Genomic DNA, 21,896 nt, shown 5'->3' on the forward strand with positions numbered 1-21,896 from the left:
TATTCGGTGGAGTGTGTGCAGCTCATATGACATAAGAGATAGCAGCCAGTAATTTGCAACTTCTAGTGCTAAACTGCTCAAATACAACTACTGAGCTAGGTAGTAGGTACTTCATAACATATCTAATCAGCCGGTCAAAAGTTGGCAAAAACAATTGCATGGACATAACCATGGGATATGCTACATCGACTTCTTTTTCTTGGTATATTGATCACCTAACAAAGTAAACATGAACATTAGTTATTGGAGACGAAACAGAGCTCAGTATTACGCAAACAGAAGGATGTTTTTTCCACAATCAACAATTTCAAGTAAAAGTAATGCAATTTTCCTTGTGTATCTGAACTAAGTGTGCAGTATCTTGTGGTTAAATATTCATTACCGTTAAATGTGTGTATAGAGTTTGTCTATTAGTTCAAAACTCTTCTTGGTAGATATGCCATGTTGTTTTGTCGCGGCAGACATAAACTTGTGACTGTTGACTACTTAAGTGGAGGTTGACAAACAATTGGCTCAAAGTATTGTCAAAAAGATGATGTAACTTCAATCCCTGAAATCCAACATTTTCTAATAGTTGGTTCTAAAGGTGCACCTTGCCTTGGCAGGAAAACACTTCCATTCTTCACCGGCATTGGCAAACATGTTGTAAGCACACAAATAGCTGAGGCTTATGGTAGGCATCTTGAAGCATGTTTTTTAGTCTATTACCATAACCAAAGCCCTAGCAGGTTCTTTACTAAATGTGCTTTCATCTACTAAAACAATTCCAGTAAACCCAAGAAGAGTATAAAAGGTAGCGAATACTCTGCAACTTATAGAGTAATTCAAACTATAAGACCACTTCACAATTGATTTGTTATGGCCCAATGAACTTCAGTGCTCGCTCAGTAAATGTCATTAGCCTAATGAGAGATGAGATGAGGTAATAAGATACTTTCTATTCTACAACTTTTAGGACACTATTACTCGGTTTATTATCTTGTTACATTAACAAATGAACACAATTATATATTACAACCTTTTATGTGACCCGACATTTATCATCTCATGATTCAAAATGAGCTAAAACTGAAGCCATCAATAATCTGCAAGAATAATAAGTTATTAGAAGTTCACCATGTTGTAGGAACATATTATGAATCCATCAAGTTCAAATATATAAGAGGCAAATGATGATACAATGAAATGTTTTATTAAGAGGAGAAGATACAAGGATGATGCAAAATATTTTAATGTTTGCTCATTAGCTCTCGGCTTGTCATATTTCCTTTCAACATAAAAGGTACAATAATGTTTCACCTCGGGAGACCACAAATAGAATGAGATTTGCATTTGCTTCCCATCTTGTCGGCCTAGACTGCTCTGCCACCATTTCCATAATTTTATTTCTAGCCATTCCTGGTTTCCTGAATATCTGAAAATAAAAAGATATTGTCTGTCAGAATCCAGCAGATCAATAGAGTTAAAGTAGAACGATTATTTAAATGATGACGAAAACACTTATATATCTTGTATTTGGAACAGTTTACTATCTAGAGATTTGTTGGTTTGATAAGAACAAACTTCTTGTTTCTGGAAGATTCTGATGACCAGGACGATGCTCTGCACTACTATGTAAGCAATCAAACAATTAGCCTTACCATAACTATAAATATTACTGGTAAATAAAGGAATGTGGTATTTAATTCTCTGCAACTCAAAATCATATAAATAACATGTATCGACCATCAAAGAAAGTATACCTACTTACAATAGGAGAAGTTGAATTGGCACCAAAGTATATGGAAACAACTCTGTACACACTCTAAAAACTCATGTAAAAGATGTGTAATTCCATTACCACTGAGAAAGAAAAAAAGAGTTAATTGGACTAATCTCAGCTGCATAGCCTGACATCCCAAAACATAATTCTGCACCTCTGCACTAAAAAAGGATTTTTACTTGCTATGTCTTGTAAGCAACAATTGGGATGCTTCTTACCCTGAAGTTGAATCGATCAAATCGTCCTTGCAGCACAAGTGAAGGAAAAAATCTCTCGTATTCACCATTTGCTGGTCCTCGTGCTCCCAGGCACGGAGTCACCACAAGTACAGATCAACTGACACGGCTTAGCTTCTAGAAAAAATATGGTAAAAGTATCAGGAATTACTGTCGAATATACGTATCCAAGAAGTCGATATATGTGCAAAATTCTTGACCAAGAGGAAAGTACTTCACAAACCTCAGGGGAGGCTGCAACAAGGGGGCGTCCTCACAGCCGATGTCGAAGTTGCTGAGGCAGATGGAGTTGCACCAACTGATGGCGATGATGTTGGCTATCGAACTACGGTAGATCAAAGGAGATATTAGAGGGAGAAAGGATGATGATTCTTAGTCCACACACCTCCAATTAAAGTAAAGGAAAGGAAACTGAAGGGGCGCAACCATCAATTTGAAGTAATAAATGACAGCGGTGCCACCTTGGCCTTCCCCTGCCGGCGCTCCGGCTTTCCAAGTTCGCCAGGAGAGACTTTTTCTGGGAAATCAGGAGAGACTGAAGAGGAGGAATTGGGGTGATCACCGTTGCAGGCTCATGCCCACCAACCCGCGGCGGCCCAATCTAAAGCGGATTCGTTCCCTTCATGTTGGTGTCGGCCCAGTTAACCACAAGACACCCAGGTCCTTTTCAAGAGTAGCAGCCCATTCATGTTCGGCTGAGTCAGGTGAACGCGAAAACAAGCCTTTTGATCGCGATCTACATTGGTAACGCCAGTTCGGGAGTGCTAAGTACATCTAGACCATTAGATGGCATGATCGGATGGCTATGGATTCCAAGATGCTGTGGAGGCTCCTAGGTAGTCCTGTTATACTGTTAACTAATGTAGCCACATTGAAGTAATCTAATCTTATAATTTAAAACGGATGGTGATGAACTGTGTATTTCCATCCTTCGTAAACCGCGCATGTCTGTTTATTTTTAGTTTCATTTCAGCAACTGTTATTAGTATATGCACACCTTTTTTAATGTTGAGAGGAGTATAAGGGCATTACAATGCTATATACTATATGTCGCTAATAGAGAACAAATGAATGTCAAAAGATTGTAAAATCCTCCAAGTACTCTCCTTGCAGCGCTAATTGCTGATGGCAGACTGACTTCCTGTTGGTTCCGGTGCTTTATCTAGGACAGGTGAAAAGAGTTTCACGCCCCTGCTTTCTTTTGCGTCGACGCTAGGCCTACCGCTGGGATTCACCTCTCCAACCGCCAAACGAGCCCGACGGCGGAATATAGGCACAAGGCATGACAGACGGCGGAATATATGCTGCTGGGTGGAGGGACGGTGGAGTTTAGGCAACCAACCGACGGATTGGCGAGGGGTGGTGCCGACGGCGACAGAGCAACGAGAGGGGAGGGAGATTTGCGTCGAGAAAGTGGTGGAGTTCATGTGTTCTCTCGTCGACAGAGCGGGCCCGTCCCCGGCTTTCTCTCGTCCGGAGTCCCCGAGCACACCCCGGGGGCTGGGGATGGCCTAGGCTCTCCGGATGGATTAAAGGCCAAATACGGAAGAAAACGAGGAGCCAGGGGCATGACTGGACCGAAAAATGCCGTCTGGATGTAAAAAAGAACTGCCGAGACCTCGTGAGGGAGACGGGAGATGCTCTTAGGGTTCTTCCGCTCCGTTGTGTAAACAGAGGAGAATGGTGCACTTGATTTATTTTGTTGAGTCGGGACGGTCAGGGTAATTTTGTCTTGCAGTGTTTCCCAAATCCTCAAAAGAAAAAGGAATAGTTCAAAGGCGACGTATCATATGCGTCCGAGTGTTTTCTGTACCCGTGCATCCGATCCATCCTTACCCCTTCGATCCCAATCATACGCACACCGTTATACCTGTGGGAAATTTGCACTAGCACACCCGCCTGCACGCTAAGTTTTCTGTTCTTTCTAGATCGACGTAGCTGTTATATTGTGATCCAAATTCATATATTAAAGGGAGGCTTGTGCCGGTGGTGACTACGCAACGCGGCTTACAGCGGCGGCGGAGAGCACATAATGCAGCGGCTGGTGACGATCATTCAGGCAGTCATGCCGACGGCGACAGCGACACATATGCTGCCGGTGGTGACCATGAATGGAACAGTAAAGGGCTCGTCACATGCATGCAACATCACTTGTTACCCAAAGCTGAACTCCAGCCCCAGCACATGTGCGTACGATCCGTGTTTTTCTGCATGTTACCGCGTACTCTGATCTCCGGTAATCGACGGCCATCGCGCTGCAAGATGCGCGTTATGTGGTCGGCGCCGGCCGCCGGCCGCCACGATCTGTGGGTCGCCGGCCACCCTCCATTGTATCGATCTGCATGCTTCCGGATCTCGGCTGCAGAGGCTACCGTCGCAGCCGTGAGGTGTTGTGGTCGGCGGCCGGCGGCGGCCGCGTTATCATCATCGACCGACGACCAGCCATGGCCAGGGCCTGGTATACGATCGGTCAATCGGTCAATGATGTTGTTATAATAACTTGGTCAGGTGTTTAAGTGCATATTAGCCACGCCTTTGTAACGTCTGTGCGATTTAAATCTGAGGGCCAAGAAGAAACGGATGCACGGATACACGAAGCACCTGGATGCATAGGATACGTCGCCTAGTTCAAAAGGGCAAATTGTCGAGTCACCAAAGTAAAGTGGGATAAAAAATAAAATTACCCTTTTCCGAGACCCTCTAGAGTCTGAGTCCGGGTACAAACAAGTTTACTTTCCGAAATCCTCACGAAAATTGGGTAAAACTGTTAACTTGTTGTCATATCGTACATCTAAACCAGAGACCACCGGAAGTTGGCTCGCCGAACGGAGGCGCCATGTCGAAGCTCGCCAACCAGCAGCCGCCGCCGCCGTCGTCGGATATGGATGTGGACTCCGCGGACGCGGCCGAGGAGAAGAACCTCGTCAGGTTCTCCATCAACGGTGAGCTTCTTCTCCCCCCTTCAGTTACCTGGCCCCGGACCCGATCTTCCTCCCCGCATCCGCCTGATCCAGCTCTCTCCTGCTCGCAGTGCTAGAACTCACGAGGGAGGCACAGATGCAGCACGGCCTCCGCCACGGCGACTACACGCGGTACAGGTGCGTCACCCGATTACCGATCCCACTCCACTTGAGACCCACCCAGATCTGGGGCCTGCTTATCTTCTCAATTCTGTCATGCTGCCATGATTCTCGCCTCGCGGTACTCGCGTGTAGACAGATTGGGAGACTTTTGTGTTTCATCCTGTGCTCTCAGATGTGTGACGGCTTGTGATGATCTTCTTTCATCAAATTGTTCCCCGATATCCAAATTGTCCAATGAAAAATCCTGCTGCGAACTTGGTCTGTACTCTCAATAAATTCAGACATTTAATCTAGTTTATTTGTTTAAAAGAAAATTAATCCTTTCCTTTCACATTTTGGCTTGCAAATTATATCGCTTGCTCCATGTTTGCTGGTGCTGGACTGTTTCCCTGGTACATGGGGGAAGTTTCTGACCTATCAGATGTTGCATGTCTTGTTTACCTAACCTATCTTGTCTCCTGTCATTGTTGTATGTACTTCTTTGTCTGAAGGATTTAGAATTACTTGCAGGAGATACTGTACAGCGCGTCTCAGAAGGCTATACAAGTCGCTCAAGTTTTTGCATGGCCGTGGAAAATATACCAAGAGGAATATAACAGAGTCAACAGTAAAGGATGTGAGGTGTGGTGCTTTGTCCTGATAATTAGCTATACACCTGCTGCTGCCTATGTTCATACTTCACTTTGATATCTCTTTCAAATGACTGATGAAACATTTTATGATGAAGCATGCGCTGACTACTATACCATACATTTACAATACATAGCAGATATTTGCACCACCGCATGCATTTCTGTAATTTTGACAATTTAGATCGACATCTTTGGAGTTGGCATGTTGCTTCTGTTGTTATTGTCGACAACTAAAGCTAATACAATCATTCAGTGTTTTGAAAGTAGTGAGAAAACTTCCATTGCATATATAATTAGCATTAGGTTCAAATGATCCAGCCACCATTTGGTTACTATATGCCTGCAATATTCGTTATTCGCATATTAGTATATTAGTAATTTTAATCACTAAGGCTAGCGAAATGTTTGTTTATTGTTTATCCTTACTTTTGTAGTACATGTGTACTGTATAGCAATAAGCGCTGTGAAATTATGCAATTTTGGTAATTTAGTGAGCAATTTACTAGTGCAATTTCAGTATAGCTTTAGACTTTGGTTACACCTGAAGCATTTTTGACATTGAAATTAGGTTTCTGCACGTGGTATTTTATATGGCCGAGAGAGCATGGAGTCATGCAATGGAAAAGAAAACTGCTGGTCCAAATGCAAAGCAGCGCATCTACATGCTGGGTCGATTTAGAAAAGCAGTCAAATGGGCGACACTTTTTTCACAGTTATGTTCTATAAAAGGAGATTCCAGGACATCTTTGGAGGCTGAGGTGTGTACTTACCACCGTTTTTTGATTTAGTGCTTAGTTGACTTTCTTTTGTTCGGTACAAAAACAGGAACTGTTTATATTGACTTGGTATAGTTTTCCTATTGTTTTTGCAACCATCTGAAAATAATCTTTACAGGCATATGCTTCATACATGAAAGGAACTTTGCTTTTCGAACAAGAAAAGAACATAGAGGCAGCAATGATGAATTTCAAGAATACCAGGTTTGTGAAATGATTCCTGTTTTATAAAAGTTTTGTCCCTTTGCAGCATATGGCCATTATTCCCTGGGTAGATGTTCCCGTCATTGTTGTGCCTTGCTCTTCGGATATATATATCTTGATACTTGGTGCCACTGATAAGTATTTTTGCATGAGTAATTTGGAAGAGGCACTTGGTGATTGAGTCTTGTATTATTTTTCATAGGACTGTGTATGAGGAGCTTGGGAAGTATGGCAGTATAGAAAATCAACTTCTATGTCGTCAGCGCATTGAGGAAGTGGAGCCTATGATTGGATTCTGTTCACGCAAACTTGGTGGATCTGCTTTACAAGCACATGATCTTCTGGATATGGAAAAGGAGGGGCCTGCTTATGATCTCTTCAAAGCCAAGATTGAGGTACTTTTTTCTTACTACTAATTAATAAAGAATACATCTTCATGTCTTTGAGGAAATAGTCATGGATTCTCATGTCAGGGACATCAGATAGGTGATTTTTTGTGTATGGCACTGAACTATCAAATATGCCACATGCCGCTGCAAAGATTTGATTAGTTATTTTACCATGCACTTGTTAACAGATTCATAGTTTCTATTGGTTTTTGTGGAAAATGGGTCACGGGTCACTAACTCACCATGCACTTCTTGGAACATGAATGCTCTGTTGGTCTTGATTAATGATTATTTGAACTTTCAGTTTTCCTGCTTACTCCAATCCGTATCAGTTTTGTCACAGTTTGAAAACGGTGTAAAATTTCTTGCTGCCCACCTAAACTATGTTATTAGGGTGTTCTTGAATGCTGGTCCTCTAACTAGTATGATAATAGAAGCAGATCACCAATGAGTACATGACCAAAGATTACAGTTTGGCTATGCATTTTAGAGTTCACACTTGTTTTTTTTGGTTGGAACTCTTTTTTCTGCATTTCTAGGTGAAATCAGGAGGTTCCTTGAAAATTCATGTCCTTATAGCATATAAAAATCAGTATTTGAAGTTGGTAATTATACTCATGACAAAAAAAAGAGGAATAGTCACAATAGTGCTGGACAAGTTCTGGGATTTATTCTTTATTTATTGATTACACTTTGGAGTTATTTTGATAGAATTTCATAAATTGACAGCATAGTCTACTTACAATTATCAGTGCTAGGTTACAGAAAATTTTATTTTCTGTTTTTACATATATGTGTTTTTTATACTTGCAGGCTGTATTATCTGAGACAAGATCACAGCAGGCGGCTTCTATGACCGAGTTCAACTGGCTTGGACGCAGATTTCCAATTACCAGTGCAAAGACCCGTGTTGCCATTTTAAAAGGTATTTGTATAAATTTCATGTATGTTTTTTCTAATTATTATGGACATTTGTTTGCATGATGCAATCCTTTCATCTCAGATAGGCCTTATTTAATTGACCAAACATGATTTGGACAGTATTCTTTCTGCATTTGCTTTCATTTCTACTTGTGGGTCTCCTTTTAATCTAGTGATATTATACAGCTCAGCAGCTGGAGAGAGATTTAAATGGTGCAGCAACAGAATCGATCTCTGCAGACAAAAAACTTGCTATATTTGATAAATTATTTTCTGCATACCATGACGCTCGGGGCTGCATCCGCAATGATCTGGTATGAAAATTTGGCCCTTAACCAATTTTTCATTGTAGAGATCTCCGCTGATACCTTAATAATCCGCTCTTAAGCAGCTTCTTAGTTCTTACACATGTGTACTAAAAGCACTGTATGCATCCTTCTAACTGTTGCCAAATGCAGGCTTCTGCTGGCAATGCTGAGAATATAAGAGACGACTTGAATGGTCTTGACAAGGCTGTCAGTGCAGTTTTGGGACTGAGGACCATAGAACGTAACCAGTTACTTATTAGTATTGCTAAAAGTAAATTTGCAAAGCATCGAGATGAGAAGAATGAGAAAATTACAAAGCCAGAAGAACTTGTTCGACTATATGATTTGCTAATTCAGGTAAGTTCCTTTATATCATGCCCTACTGGAGTGTGTCAGTGTGTGCTTTGCTGATGTGAAAACTTTTTTACTTTGCAGAATACCACAGACTTAACTGATTTAGTTAGCTCAGGAAGGGATAAGAACGAAGAAGAAAACAGTTTTGTTAATGAGTATGAGCTAAAAGGTTTGGCTTTCCGAGCTGAGAGGTCAGTTCCACATTTTTTCCTTCTAAACCTTGAATTCCTTAACAATCAGCCTCTCTCTACTCATGAGTACATTGATAATGCTTAAACGATATGATATCGACTTATTGTGAGTTTGATACAAGGCATCCATTCAGTGTTTTTATTTACTTCCAAATGATTCATCTGTATAAATGTTCTATTGTGTTATCAAGTTTTCATTTGCTATACTGTAATGTTTACATTTAATGCATAATGGCTATTCTCTGAAATTCTGTTTTCGGGTACTATGCAGATGTTTCTATTTGGCAAAGTCATATAGTTCTGCTGGTAAAAGGACAGAAGCATATGCATTATTCTGTTATGCCCGTTCTCTTGTTGATTCTGCACTGCATCAACTGGCTAACAGTCCTGACAAGGTTTGCCACTGTGCCAATACTTTCCTCTTGCTGATCGGAATTGGTTACTCGGTACGAAAGGATCAATGGAACATCTATATTTTATTGGAAGGCCATCTTTGATATTAAATGATACTTACATTGTACACCGGGAATCTTAATCTTAACAAAATGCTAGGGGTTCATCGACCCAATTACAAGAATTCTGATAAGAAGAACAAAGCCTAGATATTTCATCTGCTGCTTCATTTCCTTCCCTCGGGCAATGCATGAACTCTACCTCCCAAACTGAATCAGTTAACTCCACGCAATCTTCGTAAATCGCCGTTACATCATTCCTAATGGTTTGCTTGGCCTGCCATTGCCTCCACCACTTCAGTGGCATCTGATGTGGCTTGGGGATTTGATAGTTAATAGACTTATTTTTCATCATTGTTTCAGTGTGGCCCCACCATTATCATTATCCTTTGGTGCATGTATTGTATTGGCACCCCTTGTAAGTTTGCTATAGCATTATGCTTTTGGTCTTCAGGGCTGTGTATTATGTTATGCGTCAGTCTCCGATGTACTATTAGCTTTTGATCCAGAGGACTGCTAATCATGAATTCATGACATTGACAGAGGAGAAAATTACTGTTTATTAATAGACCAGAATCTGTAAACAACATAGTATGGGGCTTTACTAAGGAACTCCTAAGTTTATCTTAGTTAATCTGCATGTCTTTATTATATTTATCTGGATATCAGGCAGGTACTTAAGTCTAACTGATACTATCGTACTTTACAGGCCTTAATTCAAGATCTCAAAGCTCTCTCGGACAATTGTAGATCTAATAGTTGCATAGAACATGCAACAGGTATCATGGAGGATGAGAATGCTCCTGAAAGACTTTCTAAAGGAGTCTCAACTATATCACTTGGTGACAATAAAAAGAAGGTATGTCTTACAAAGGTTTTTGTCCAAATAAACATTTGCTGAGGTTCCAGTCTGTCAGTGTGTTACTATTGGTATTTTAGTCCCACCTTGTTAGAGTCTTATGCTATTGTAGGGTAGCTATCCTCGGCAGTCAGCTATTCCGCTCTTTTGTGCAAGCCATGAGTCCATTGATGATAAGGGGCTACGGAAAGCTTGAACCAAAGTTCTGCAATTAGGGATATTTTAATGTAAAAGAAGAAACAAAAATGAAGAGAATAAGCTGGAGCCTTTCTTATTTCTCATCCATTGTTAGGTTTCCAATCTTTTTTTTATATATTTATCTTTAGAGTTAATGAAGCTGCTTTATCCATTAACCTGGTATGATATTTCACTATTTTCTGAAAGGATTCTGCTATTTGATCTTTCGTGCATCTCTTAATCTATATTCAGTTTGGTATCCTCTGGGTGATCTTAGATGTGTGTGAAATGGAGTAGTCAATGGCATGCCTTGTTGGGTATTATTACGAAGTGATGCGCTTTAAGGTGGCTTGCTGGTTTGTGTCATCTTTTGAATATATACTGATGATAAGTTGGTGTTTGCAGGAGGATAATAAATACCTTATTGATATGCTAGGAAGCTATGAATCAGCACTTGGTGAGCAACAGACCAAAGTGCCAACTCGCATCACGCAATTCCCACCCCCGTTCCAATCAGTTCCCTGCAACCCAATTGTTGTTGATATGGTATATGATATAATCGAGTTCCCGAACCTTGAGAACAGGATGAAGAAGGAAAAGAAGAGTATCCTCAAAAGATTCTGGGGGTGAAAAGAACTCAATTCCTGAAGATTATCGTCCTCTTAGATTTTATCCGTGGAGACTCTTCCTCTTGAATTTTGATGCCCTAGCTTGGTGGACTAGTTTTGTTTTGGCATGTGTCATGAAGGCGTGCGAACTCAGATAGCTCGCTAATCTGTAAGAAAGTGGAACTAAGTTTTCTAGGCAATCTGTTCACTTTTTCAAAGTACATCACTTCGAGTCTTTGACTGTCACCCTGACTTAATCCATTATACAGTGTGGAACAATGACTATACATTTATTTCATGATATTAGGACATCTTTTACTGTCGCATTCATATACCATACTTCCTGCCAAATGTTTAACGCCACAAGAGGGACACTCTTGCCACACAACTTGCCTATCTAGGAATAAAAGATGAGCAGTGGGCGTGCTTTCCATTTATGTTTGACAGAATAATTGTTCAATGATATGTTCATTAGGTTGAAGGGAAGTTATATGGTTGGATGCATATTAAGACTTCAAAATTGTATCAATTAGTATCGTTTAACAATTACCATTGCCACCAAATATGTGAAGTTATAGTGGCGGAAGAGCGCCATTGATGCCATCCCCTAACCTATGGATAGCCTAATCTCGTGCAACAAATGGGTAAAAAAGAGTGCCATCCTGGTGTCATCTGTCTAACAAATTCTTGTCCTGTCTAAGAAATAATTTCTGTTCGAACTATGGATCTGGCCTAATCTCCTGCAACACACAAATGTGTGAAAAAGAGTGTCATCCTGGTGTCATCGGTCTAAAAAATTCTTGTCCTGTGTAAGAAACAATTTCTGTTAGAACAAAAAAAAGATGCGATGAAGTGATCGCGTGACGTATGGATTTGGCCTAATCTCGTGCAACATACAAATGGGTAAAAAAGAGTGCCATCCTAGTGTCATCGGTCTAACAAATTCTTGTCCTTTCTAAGAAACACTTTCTGTTAGAACAAAAAAAGATGCGATGAAGTGATCGCGTGACTATGGATCTGGCCTAATCTCGTGCAACATACAAATGTGTGAAAAAGAGTGTCATCCTGGTGTCATCGGTCTAACAGATTCTTGTCCTGACTAAGAAGCAATTTCTGTTCGAACGAAAAAAGATTGTGTAGTGATCCCCTTTGCCGGCAGTGATCGCCGGCGTGAGGTGCTAGGATTCTCCTCTTTCGTGAGGAAGAAGAAAGAGAGAACAAGTTATTTGCGCGACGGTAATCCCTCAGCTGTCTGTCCTTCCACAGATCACCGGTAGCAAATTTCAATGCAGACTTCGGAACCTCAGCTCGATTTGTCACTGTTTCTCCTCGAGCATGCGGTACTGCCCTGTAACCCTTCTTCCTGGTCTCCTCCAAGACCTCTTGCTGAACTCGTGCAAGCAAAAATACTCTCTCCAGAGTTTCAGGAACTTGAGACTCCACGCCACCGCGCAGTTCTGATTTGAGTCCCTTAATGAACTGTGAGATGAAAAATTGTTCATCATAATGAGGATTGTACATGGAGACTTGGTACACTAGAGATTGGAACTCCTTTTGGTACTCTTCCACTGTGCCTGACTGCTTCAGCGCTAGCAATGCTTTGATGCTGCGACGCTTGTCATCTGCACCAAATTCAGCTTCCACCGCTGCGATGAACTGCGGCCAGTTCCCAACTCATGGCGCTTCTTGTAAGATTGCAGCCAAATTGCAGCGTTCCCATCCATATGCAGCGTTGCTGTTGTTAACCACAGAGCTGCACTAATGTTGAATGCACGGAAATAGTCATAGCACTTATCTCTCCAGATACGCGGGTGCTCTCCATCGAAGCGAGGAAACGACATCTTCGGCATGTGATTTCGCCCTCCCTGATCTCCCTGAGCAGAACTTGATCTACCACCGCCACCGGCGCCAGCGCCTCCCATGGCTCCACCTCCCAGAAATCCAGCGCCTCCAGGGTCAAATTCAGGGCCTGTACCCACCGCCTTCCCTTTTGGGGCACCGTTCGATGTGGCGCCCGCCGTGTCCCCCACCCAGTGCGGAGACGTAGGCTGGGTGATGGAGTGACCCGCGTTGATGAGGATGCTTGAGTCGGGGTTGTGGTCGTCCGACGGTGGCCTCGTCGTCTCACCCTTGTCGAGGAGGTTCAGCTTGATGAGCAGCGACTGAAGGATGCGCGCGGTGTCGTCATGCTTGGCGGCGCTCGCATCAATCGCCGCCGCCTGATACTCCTGCTGGACACGCATCTGCTTTTGGGTGGTGTCGATCCATGCCACCACGCCGTGCAAGAGATCTAGACTGGACTGGAGGCGGTCGAGCGTCGTACGCGTCTCCTCCGCCGCCTCGCCCATCGCGTCCAAGACGAACTGGGTCTGTGGTGAGGGCTTCGCTGGAGCCGTGGTGAACAACTGCTAAATCGAGCAACCAGCGCGAGGATTTACTGCACGCTTGACGAACTCGATCGAGATCGAGATCCCCAATCGCGCTACCCGACCCTGGAATGACAACTCAGATCAAGAGTGAAACACCCCACGAATCACAGCGAGAGCAGCCAGGAATTCGCCCAAATCTGATACCAAGTGTAGTGATCCCCTTTGCCGGCAGTGATCGCCGGCGTGAGGTGCTAGGATTCTCCTCTTTCGCGAGGAAGAAGAAAGAGAGAAACGAGAAGGAGAGCAAAAGAGTTTTGAACTCTGTTCTATTTCTTCAGAGTTGTTTGTCTCAGATACAACCAGTGGCATATATGCCCACCGAGCCAGACAGCCTGGGACACACTCACGCACCAACGCTTACAATCCTGAAACTCTAGTCCACCACGGTACACGGTCCAGCTACGGTACACCGTCAGGTGTGATAGATTGATGAAGTGATCGCCTGATGGATGGATCTAGCCTAATCTAGTGCAACGCATGTAAAAAAGAGCGTCATCCCGGTGTCATCGGTTCAAGATCATCTCTAACATATGGTATGGTGTATTTCAGTACTCCACACCACCAAAAGATGGTGCCGTAAAACGTTTTATATCACATCGCTAAAAATATACATCACAAAAACTTCTGGGTGTAACAGATGATGTATTTTACACCGCAAGCAGGTGATGTAGAATACTACATCACATCTGCAGCAAATCCTTCTTCCCCGACAGATCAAACGTTGTATAAACAAGTAAAACTGAAAGGAAAATACTAGTAATTTAATTCAAATACCTTTAGTTCGTAAGATAGATTGGATATATCCAAACTCGACAATGACACGATAAAAACCTAAAATTTAATAGACACTTGAACCCTAAACTTTGACACTGTTAGATAGTTGGACCCTAAAACTTGGAAGATATATAGATAAACATCGATGCATGGTGGAGGGGGACTCTACTCTTAGCCATCGTCGAAGCTTTGTTCCAGAAGTCCGTGTCTAACTCGGAGGAGGAACCGACCGATTCGGCGATGAAACGGCGCAGGGAAAGGGTGGGTGGGGTGGATCCGATGGTTTCATGGTTGAGCGGTGCCGGACACGCGTGGTCGGGAACGAGGAAGAGGCATGGGGAACTTTCAGTGTGCTCATTGGGCTACGTGGCACACTGTGATTTAGGTCACTTGGCCCAAAATATACGTCACGGTAAATTTTTACATAACCAAATAGATCAAAGCCATATGTTGGAGTGGCATTTTTTTTTTGCCAAATATGATGTAAAAAAACAGTATATACATCAAGCCGATTTTGCATCATCGACATAATGATAGATGCTCTAACAAATTCTTGTCTCTGTCGAAGAAACAATTTCTGTTAAAAAAATGCGATGAAGTGATTGCCAGACCATATGGACCCAGCCTAAATGGACAAAAACAGAAAAAGAGTATCACCAGTCTAACGAACTCTCGTCGCCATCGAGGAAACAATTTCGGTTGGAATATGAACAATCTGCCGTCGCTCACGTATGCGTATATAAAACAGAAATCTTAACGAGTCATGATTGCTCGCCGGCAAATCTAGGCCGGTGGCAGCCAGCACGCAAAGCACCTGCCCGCCGGTGAGGAGAGGCAGAAAAGGAGGGCGACAGCCCACGTGTTGGCCCTCGGTCTCGCTGCCGCCGCCGCCGTGCTCCCAAACTCTGCCTCGCACAGCCACAGAATCCCCAGCACATGAACCACACGCGTTCCGCTCTCTGGAATACTAACTAGAAGCTACGGGAACTCTGCGAAGGAAACAAAAGAGGAAGAGATTAGATCAAGGAAAACAAATGGCATCAAACCGAAATCCACGTCGGATGTCGAGCGGAAATTTTTTGGGATATAAAAAGCTGAGCAACAAGAGCGAGGAGTTTACAATATAAAATAAACAAAGGAAAGGAAAAGAAGGAAAGGAAAACGAAAGGTGGCGTAGGGAGACACTAGGCTTTTTTCCGTCTGCGCGAGGGGAGGAGGACTGGTCACGGGTTGCGTGCGACTCGAAGGTTCTCCGGCCGGGTGGGATGGCGTCGTCGGAGGTGGTGGAGGACGACGTGTCGGTGGCGGCGGCGGTCGCCAACGGAGCCGCGGACGTCCGCCGGAGGGTGCGTCTACTAGTCCCATCCCCGCCGCAGCCCTCTCTCTCTCTTTCTCTCTCTCTTCCCCCCCGGATTCGTTGCCCGTGTTCTGATTTCCTGGGGGTTCGTTCCAATCGCAGAGGGACCAGGCCAAGGAGATTCTGTCCAAGCAGGCTGTCAAGATCGCCACCAAGGCGGAGGAGCACGAGCGCTTCATCTTCAAGGTCCTTTCTCCGATTCCCCCCTCCTGCTGCTTAGTCTCTTCGATTCTTTTCCCAGTCAATTGCGTGCTCTTCTCGCTCAAATCCCGGTCTGCACGTGCTCTCTTCGCTGAAACCGTAGGGCATACTCCTTGGTGCTCCTAGTACGCGTTATCTGTTCATCCCGCTGGTTAATTTCCGCGGGCATTGTGCTACGCAATGTCTCAGACAGGTTGCGTACTGTTTGGAGGGCATTTTGGGCAGGGATGGATACTACTGTATCTACGAATCTGTTCATTTATTGCCCACCTCTGCTGGAAGTACTACTACTACTATGTACTACTGCCATGACTGTAAATTCGAATGTTTGGATGTGGGGAATCCTCTTACATGGCTTTTAATGTGCAGGTCACGCACTTGATGGGTGTTCTTGGATTTGGGACATTTTGCTACCTCTTGGGTGCCAGTAAGCTATCGCCCCCCAACCGATCTGTTCGCCTGTGTGCTAGCGCATCTGAAAGCTATGGCTGGTTCAGCTTATGATGCTCTGCTTTTCTTTTGCAGGACCACAGGACGTGCCCTATGTGTATTGCCTCTTCTATGTCATTTTCGTTCCTCTCAGGTGGATCTACTACAGATACAAGAAGTGGCACTACTATCTTCTGGTGAGCCCAGTTCTCTTGTCATAAACTGTGCTGGTTTCACTGTTCTATGCTATTCTCTGTAATAACAGCTTAGTATCGTTGTTAGCTCGAGTGAAAAGCGCAACTACCAGTCTACCATTCTATGGCAGTCTCACACAATTTCATTAAACACTCAACACATTAGTCACACAAGTAATTTATAAGGATATGTGGATGTGGATCATGATGTGATATGCTACTATTCTGACTTACTGCAAAAGACACTCTTTGCCAAGGCTTCAAGCCAACATTCTAAATTCACTTTCATTCTGCTGTTCAATTGTTATCTTTTGTTCGTTGAAAGTTTCCTCGACACCAGTTTCATACTTTTAATGGATTGCATTACACTTCTCAAGCATTTGCTTGTGTATAAAACTATCAGTGCATTAGTAATAAGTAAACTGGGTTATTATAACCATTGATGTGTTCTGCAGGATTTCTGCTACTATGCCAATACTTTTCTCCTTATCATGATTCTCTTCTATCCAAAGGATGAAAAACTTTTCATGGTTTGCTTCTCATTTGCAGAGGTATGAAAAGTATTCTTCTGGATTACCTGGCTTCTTTTTCGTGCTTATAATATGTGTGAAATCATGTTTTTTCTTTCATTAAATCTTGGCAGGGTCCCCTTGCTTGGGCATTAATTGTGTGGCGTTGCAGCTTGGTGTTTAGCTCATTTGATAAACTTGTCAGTGTTCTGATACACCTCTTGCCTGGTATGTTATCTCACATTTGAACATCCCAGTTCAACGCAGAGGATGAGTGGAAACTTACTTTTCTAAACGAAGAACAATCTTAGCATAGTGAAACTATTTAACTATTGTGTTTATCCCTGCAAAAAAAACTATTGTGTTTGGTCTTTATTGAAATTGTGTGCCTAATGTGCACATTGTCTTTATTTCTTTTTTTTATTAGCATGTTATGCTAGGGCTCTTGGTTTGAAGTTTGTTCTGGATTCTCTGGTCATAAGGTTATGGTGCCATTGTATTATTCATCTAGCAGTTATGCCAAATTTATTGTGAAAATATGACCGAAAGATTGCTTTACAGGAATAGTTTTGTTCACTATCCGCTGGTGGAATCCACAAACATTTGCTGCCATGCATCCAGAAGGAAGAGCAGCCAGAGTCACATGGCCATATGTGGAGGACAAATCATATCTGTGGACATGGCTATTTGTTGTTCCTCTTGCTGCTTACTCCTTGTGGCAACTTATGTATTACCTCATAGTTAATGTGCTGCGTCGGCAAAGGCTGTTGAGGGATCCAGAAGTCATGACATCATACAGGTACATCTTTTGTATTCCTTGGGGTGGTATACCGTATATCTATGGTATCTGGAGTAGATTACTTCTTGTACATTCATATCCTTGCATACCAAACAGCTGTTGACTTTGAATGAACTCAATAGACCTAAAATATTGATAGTAATGATTGATGTATGATGAAAATTTGCAAGTCGGCTGGGTACCAAGGACCTATGAGTGGAACACAGCATACACTAGCTAGGTAACATACCATTTCAGAAGAACAATATGGACCAAATCTGAGCCATAGAGGACTCCTACCAACTAAACTTGGTTCAGATAATTTTCTTGTTGCTGGCTGTAGTTCGAGTTCGTCCTGTCTTCTCTACTTCCTCTACTTCTCTACTTATGATTATGTAGTCTCCCATGTAAGAAAATCCAGTAATTCATCTTTGTCAATTGTTTGGCAGGGAACTGTCAAAGAAAGCACAGAAAGCAAACAACATCTGGTGGAGACTGAGCGGACTTCTTGGTGACAAGAACCGTCCGATCATGTACATACTGCTTCAGGCACTGTTCACAGTGGCAACGTTGGCTTTTACTGTCCCCATATTCCTTTCATACCGGTTGCACGCGATCTTCCAAGTACTGAAGGTGTGTGCAGCCACATGGAACGGCGGAAGCTTCATCCTAGAGGTGATGCCTAGGCAAGTCGTGCAGAAGGAGAAGAAGAAACTTGCGATGAAGCCGATTGAACAAGTGGAACATACGGATGATGCATCGGGTAACCACCAGCAGAAGTCCGAGAAGCAAAGTCAGTGAGGAAGCTGATTCAGGATGTAAGATTAGATTTTGGTGGTTACTGATACTACCTTGTTCAATCTGTGTGAAAATTAGCCAGTGATGAATGCTCTGTTGGTTTAGCATATTTGAGGGCTTCTCATGCCCTCATGTTGGGGTGTCCAGGTTGGGAGTTGGGACTTATCACCATGGTAGGTGTGGTGTGGGCGTGTTTGAAATAGCCAATGGTGGTGGTTGGAATGTTATCAGCGGGTTTTATGCCAATTTTGTGTGTAGATTAAGAATCTGTGTCAGTTTTTGCCAGTCTGCTGAAATGCTACAACTTGCATTTTCCATGACCAGAAAATGTTGGACCATCTGGTTTGGTTCCTTGGAATGCCCTGATTGAACTATTTCGGGCAGTTGCTGGGTGATCAACGGATGTAATGATGTTTCTCTTTGCATAAAGCATGTGCAGATAGCACTATAGCAGAGACCTGCAAGTTCCTTTGTATCCTGGGCAGCCAAGATTAAGAAAATCTTCACATGGCTTACAAGAGAAGTCGGCACAGATATATACGATCGCGTACATTTGAATCGGATAAACATAAACGTACAAAAGAACACTTGTTTCCTAATTACACGAACTCACTCCACAGCACGAACGTAGTAACTGCGATTTCCTTAGCAATCGAACTTAGGCTTGCCTGGTGCTAGATACGCGACGACCAAATTGTTAACTCACTATTCGTAGTAGGTCGTAGTAGTGGTATATCCTACTACTGCAAAAGGGACGTACTCGAATGGAGGGGAAGTGCTAATCTTCCTGCAGGCCGTCGAGCACGACGGAGCCGACGAACAGCCCGGCCGCGACGGCCGCGAACAGCGTGGCGACGACCGTCTGGAGCGTGACGAGCAGTGTGGTGTCGTCCGGGACGAAGACGACCGTGGCGATGGAGGCGACGATCAGCGGCAGCGAGAGGGACGCGAGCACGGCGGGGGACACCGTGGCGGCGCTCTCAACGAGGCTGAGGAGGCCCAGGTCCTCGGCCTTGGAGAGCAGCCCGAGCTTCTCCAGCGAGGAGAGCGTAACGCCGAGCTCCTCCGCCTTGGAGAGCAGTCCCGCCTTCTCCACGGTGCTCAGCACCTTGCGCTTCTCCAGCTTCTTGAACACGTCCACCGACACCTCCTCGCTCCCCTCTGCGAAGATCCCCGCGCCGAACCACTGCTTCGACCACCCCTCGTCGTACTTGTTCACCTTCAAAAGCAAGCAATTTTATTTGAAGGTATCACTAGAGCGTCCAGCGTGTGGAAGGTGAACATGGCAGACTGTGCATGCAAATTCTTGGAGCAAAATTTCTTTTGCCGTTTAGAATTTGATAATGGACACGAAATTAGTTGGATTGTTACAAGAGGAGAACTGAAGGAGCTGAAGGCAGTTTTACCTTGTTCCTGGGAGCCATGGCCGTGACCTTGAAGTGCCTTCTCCGTGTGGAGGGCAAGAGTCCCCGCTGGGACTGGGACAGGCAGGAGGAAGAGCAGCAGCCAGAGATTGCTGCTGATATTGCAGCCATTTCTGCTTCCTCTTCCTCTTCCCCTGTTCTCTTCTTCCCCTACTGATGATAGGAAGCCCAAGTAATTCTCGACTCGTTTGCTTCTAGATTTTGGTGTACATGAAATTGGAATGTGGCCGCTAGTTAGCAGCTTATCTTTCGGATGGCCCCCCGGCGGCCACGAGATCAAAACTGAGCCACAGAAAATGCCATGGCGATGTGTTACAATGTCAGCGTTATATCTCAGCGACTCGGCGTTACACGCCTCATGATTGCGTATGTGGCTTCAGAGAGCCTAGAATCTTAAAAACTCGAAAAATGTATTTAAATTTCTGCTCAAACATATAGAAAGCTAATGTTATTTTGTAGGCTATGTTTGGAACATGCCTTAGAGGCAATCAAGGATGATGTTAAATTTAATTAAGTTGTCCTTTTATCAACATTCATATGTTTCATCGAATATATGATTTCGTTGTGGAACTTTGTATTTATATTATTGATAGTAGATTGTCCTTAGTCATCTAACTTTCTCAGACACAAACTAGACTAATGTACAAGTCACCTAATGACCCAGTTCACTTGGTCACCGACCTGGTAATGTTGATCGAACTTGCACCGACTCGGTTCGTGTGAGTCGTACTGACCCATACTGATGCGCAACGAATAAGTTGTCATTGTCCGTATCAATCAATGGAATCCTTAGACCAAAGTTGATCGCACGATCGAAGTCGTGGATCGACTGGCTTAGGTTCACAGCAATCAACGACGGGTTGATGATGTCGTCGTGGGTCTTCATAGAAATCAACGATCGGCTGGTGATGTCGGCGTGGATCTGCATAACAATTACTGAGCGGTTGATGACGTCGGTATGAATCTTCACCTCATACTCCGTGATCCTGACGACATCAGGGTGGATTTAAAGCCATACAGAGGTTAATTAGAGAGATCTGAACCATACGAACATATGAAACAAGACGAAACGCGGATTGTGGATGGAATGAAGAACAAACCTTGGGCTCGGGATCGCCGGTGGACACCCTGACTCCGGCACCATATCCTTCGCATGCAGAGAGTGGGATTGTAAGGAGAAGTGGGTAGTGCGGCTAGAAGGGGAGTGGGGATCTATGGTTGGCGACAAGTAATATGGGTCAGAAAACAAACAAACACTTAGACACTACTTGTATTACTCACTAAACATAGTCTCCTCACATGGTTTTGACTAACATATTTCTTATACTATGATACGTCTCAAACGTATCTATAATTTCTTATGTTCCATGCTAGTTTTATGACAATACCCATATGTTTTATACACATTTTACATCATTTATATGCATTTTCCGGCACTAACCTATTAACGAGATGCCGAAGCGCCAGTTCCTGTTTTCTGCTGTTTTTGGTTTCAGAAATCCTACAAAGGAAATATTCTCGGAATTGGACGAAATCAACGCCCAGGGTCTTATTTTTCCACGGAGCTTCCAGAAGACCGAAGAGCATACGAAGTGGGGCCACGAGGCGGCCAAACCATAGGGCGGCGCGGCCAGCATGGGGCCCGCGCCGGCCTATGGTGTGGGGCCCCTGCGCCGCCTCCAACTCTGCCCTTCCGCCTACTTATACTCTCCGTCGCGAAAACCCTATCACCGAGAGCCACGATACGGAAAAAGTTCCAGAGACGCCGCCGCCGCCCATCCCATCTCGGGGGATTCAGGAGATCGCCTCCCGCACCCTGCCGGAGAGGGGAATCATCTCCCGGAGGACTCTACATCACCATGATCGCCTCCGAACTGATGTGTGAGTAGTTCATCATTGGACTATGGGTCCATAGCAGTAGCTAGATGGTTGTCTTCTCCTAATTGTGCTATCATGTTAGATCTTGTGAGCTGCCTATCATGATCAAGATCATCTATTTGTAACGCTACATGTTGTGTTTGTTGGGATCTGATGAATATGGAATACTATGT

At 43.7% G+C, this 21,896-nt stretch overlaps 3 protein-coding genes across 4 annotated transcripts; 2 read left to right on the forward strand and 1 right to left on the reverse strand.

Moving 5' to 3' along the window:
- Positions 1-4,751: 4,751 nt before the first annotated feature.
- Positions 4,752-11,263, forward strand: LOC127342759 (uncharacterized). Of its 2 annotated transcripts, none has more exons than XM_051368768.2 (13): positions 4,752-4,940; positions 5,030-5,096; positions 5,592-5,702; positions 6,282-6,471; positions 6,608-6,693; positions 6,896-7,088; positions 7,896-8,007; positions 8,190-8,317; positions 8,462-8,668; positions 8,747-8,856; positions 9,128-9,251; positions 10,018-10,167; positions 10,753-11,263. In XM_051368768.2, the coding sequence occupies exons 1-13, from the start codon at positions 4,835-4,837 to the stop codon at positions 10,972-10,974; spliced, it is 1,806 nt and encodes a 601-aa protein (XP_051224728.1). In that variant the 5' UTR covers positions 4,752-4,834; the 3' UTR covers positions 10,975-11,263. The 2 variants fall into 2 exon arrangements, with proteins under 2 accessions (XP_051224728.1, XP_051224727.1); XM_051368767.2 differs by having other exon boundaries at positions 4,753-4,940; positions 10,750-11,263.
- Positions 11,264-15,313: 4,050 nt separating this feature from the next.
- Positions 15,314-18,738, forward strand: LOC127342760 (glycerophosphocholine acyltransferase 1). Its single transcript, XM_051368770.2, has 8 exons — positions 15,314-15,501; positions 15,615-15,698; positions 16,083-16,140; positions 16,239-16,339; positions 16,792-16,887; positions 16,980-17,073; positions 17,407-17,644; positions 18,073-18,738. Exons 1-8 carry the CDS (start codon positions 15,421-15,423, stop codon positions 18,422-18,424), a joined length of 1,104 nt encoding a protein of 367 aa, XP_051224730.1. The 5' UTR covers positions 15,314-15,420; the 3' UTR covers positions 18,425-18,738.
- Positions 18,739-18,912: 174 nt separating this feature from the next.
- LOC127342761 (uncharacterized) lies at positions 18,913-20,084 on the reverse strand. Its single transcript, XM_051368771.2, has 2 exons — positions 19,828-20,084; positions 18,913-19,640 (listed from the first exon to the last, which is right to left on the reverse strand). Exons 1-2 carry the CDS (start codon positions 19,954-19,956, stop codon positions 19,200-19,202), a joined length of 570 nt encoding a protein of 189 aa, XP_051224731.1. The 5' UTR covers positions 19,957-20,084; the 3' UTR covers positions 18,913-19,199.
- Between the last annotated feature and the right edge of the window lie 1,812 nt (positions 20,085-21,896).

This window comes from Lolium perenne, chromosome 3, assembly GCF_019359855.2.
Source record: "Lolium perenne isolate Kyuss_39 chromosome 3, Kyuss_2.0, whole genome shotgun sequence".
NCBI classification, from domain to species: domain Eukaryota; kingdom Viridiplantae; phylum Streptophyta; class Magnoliopsida; order Poales; family Poaceae; genus Lolium; species Lolium perenne.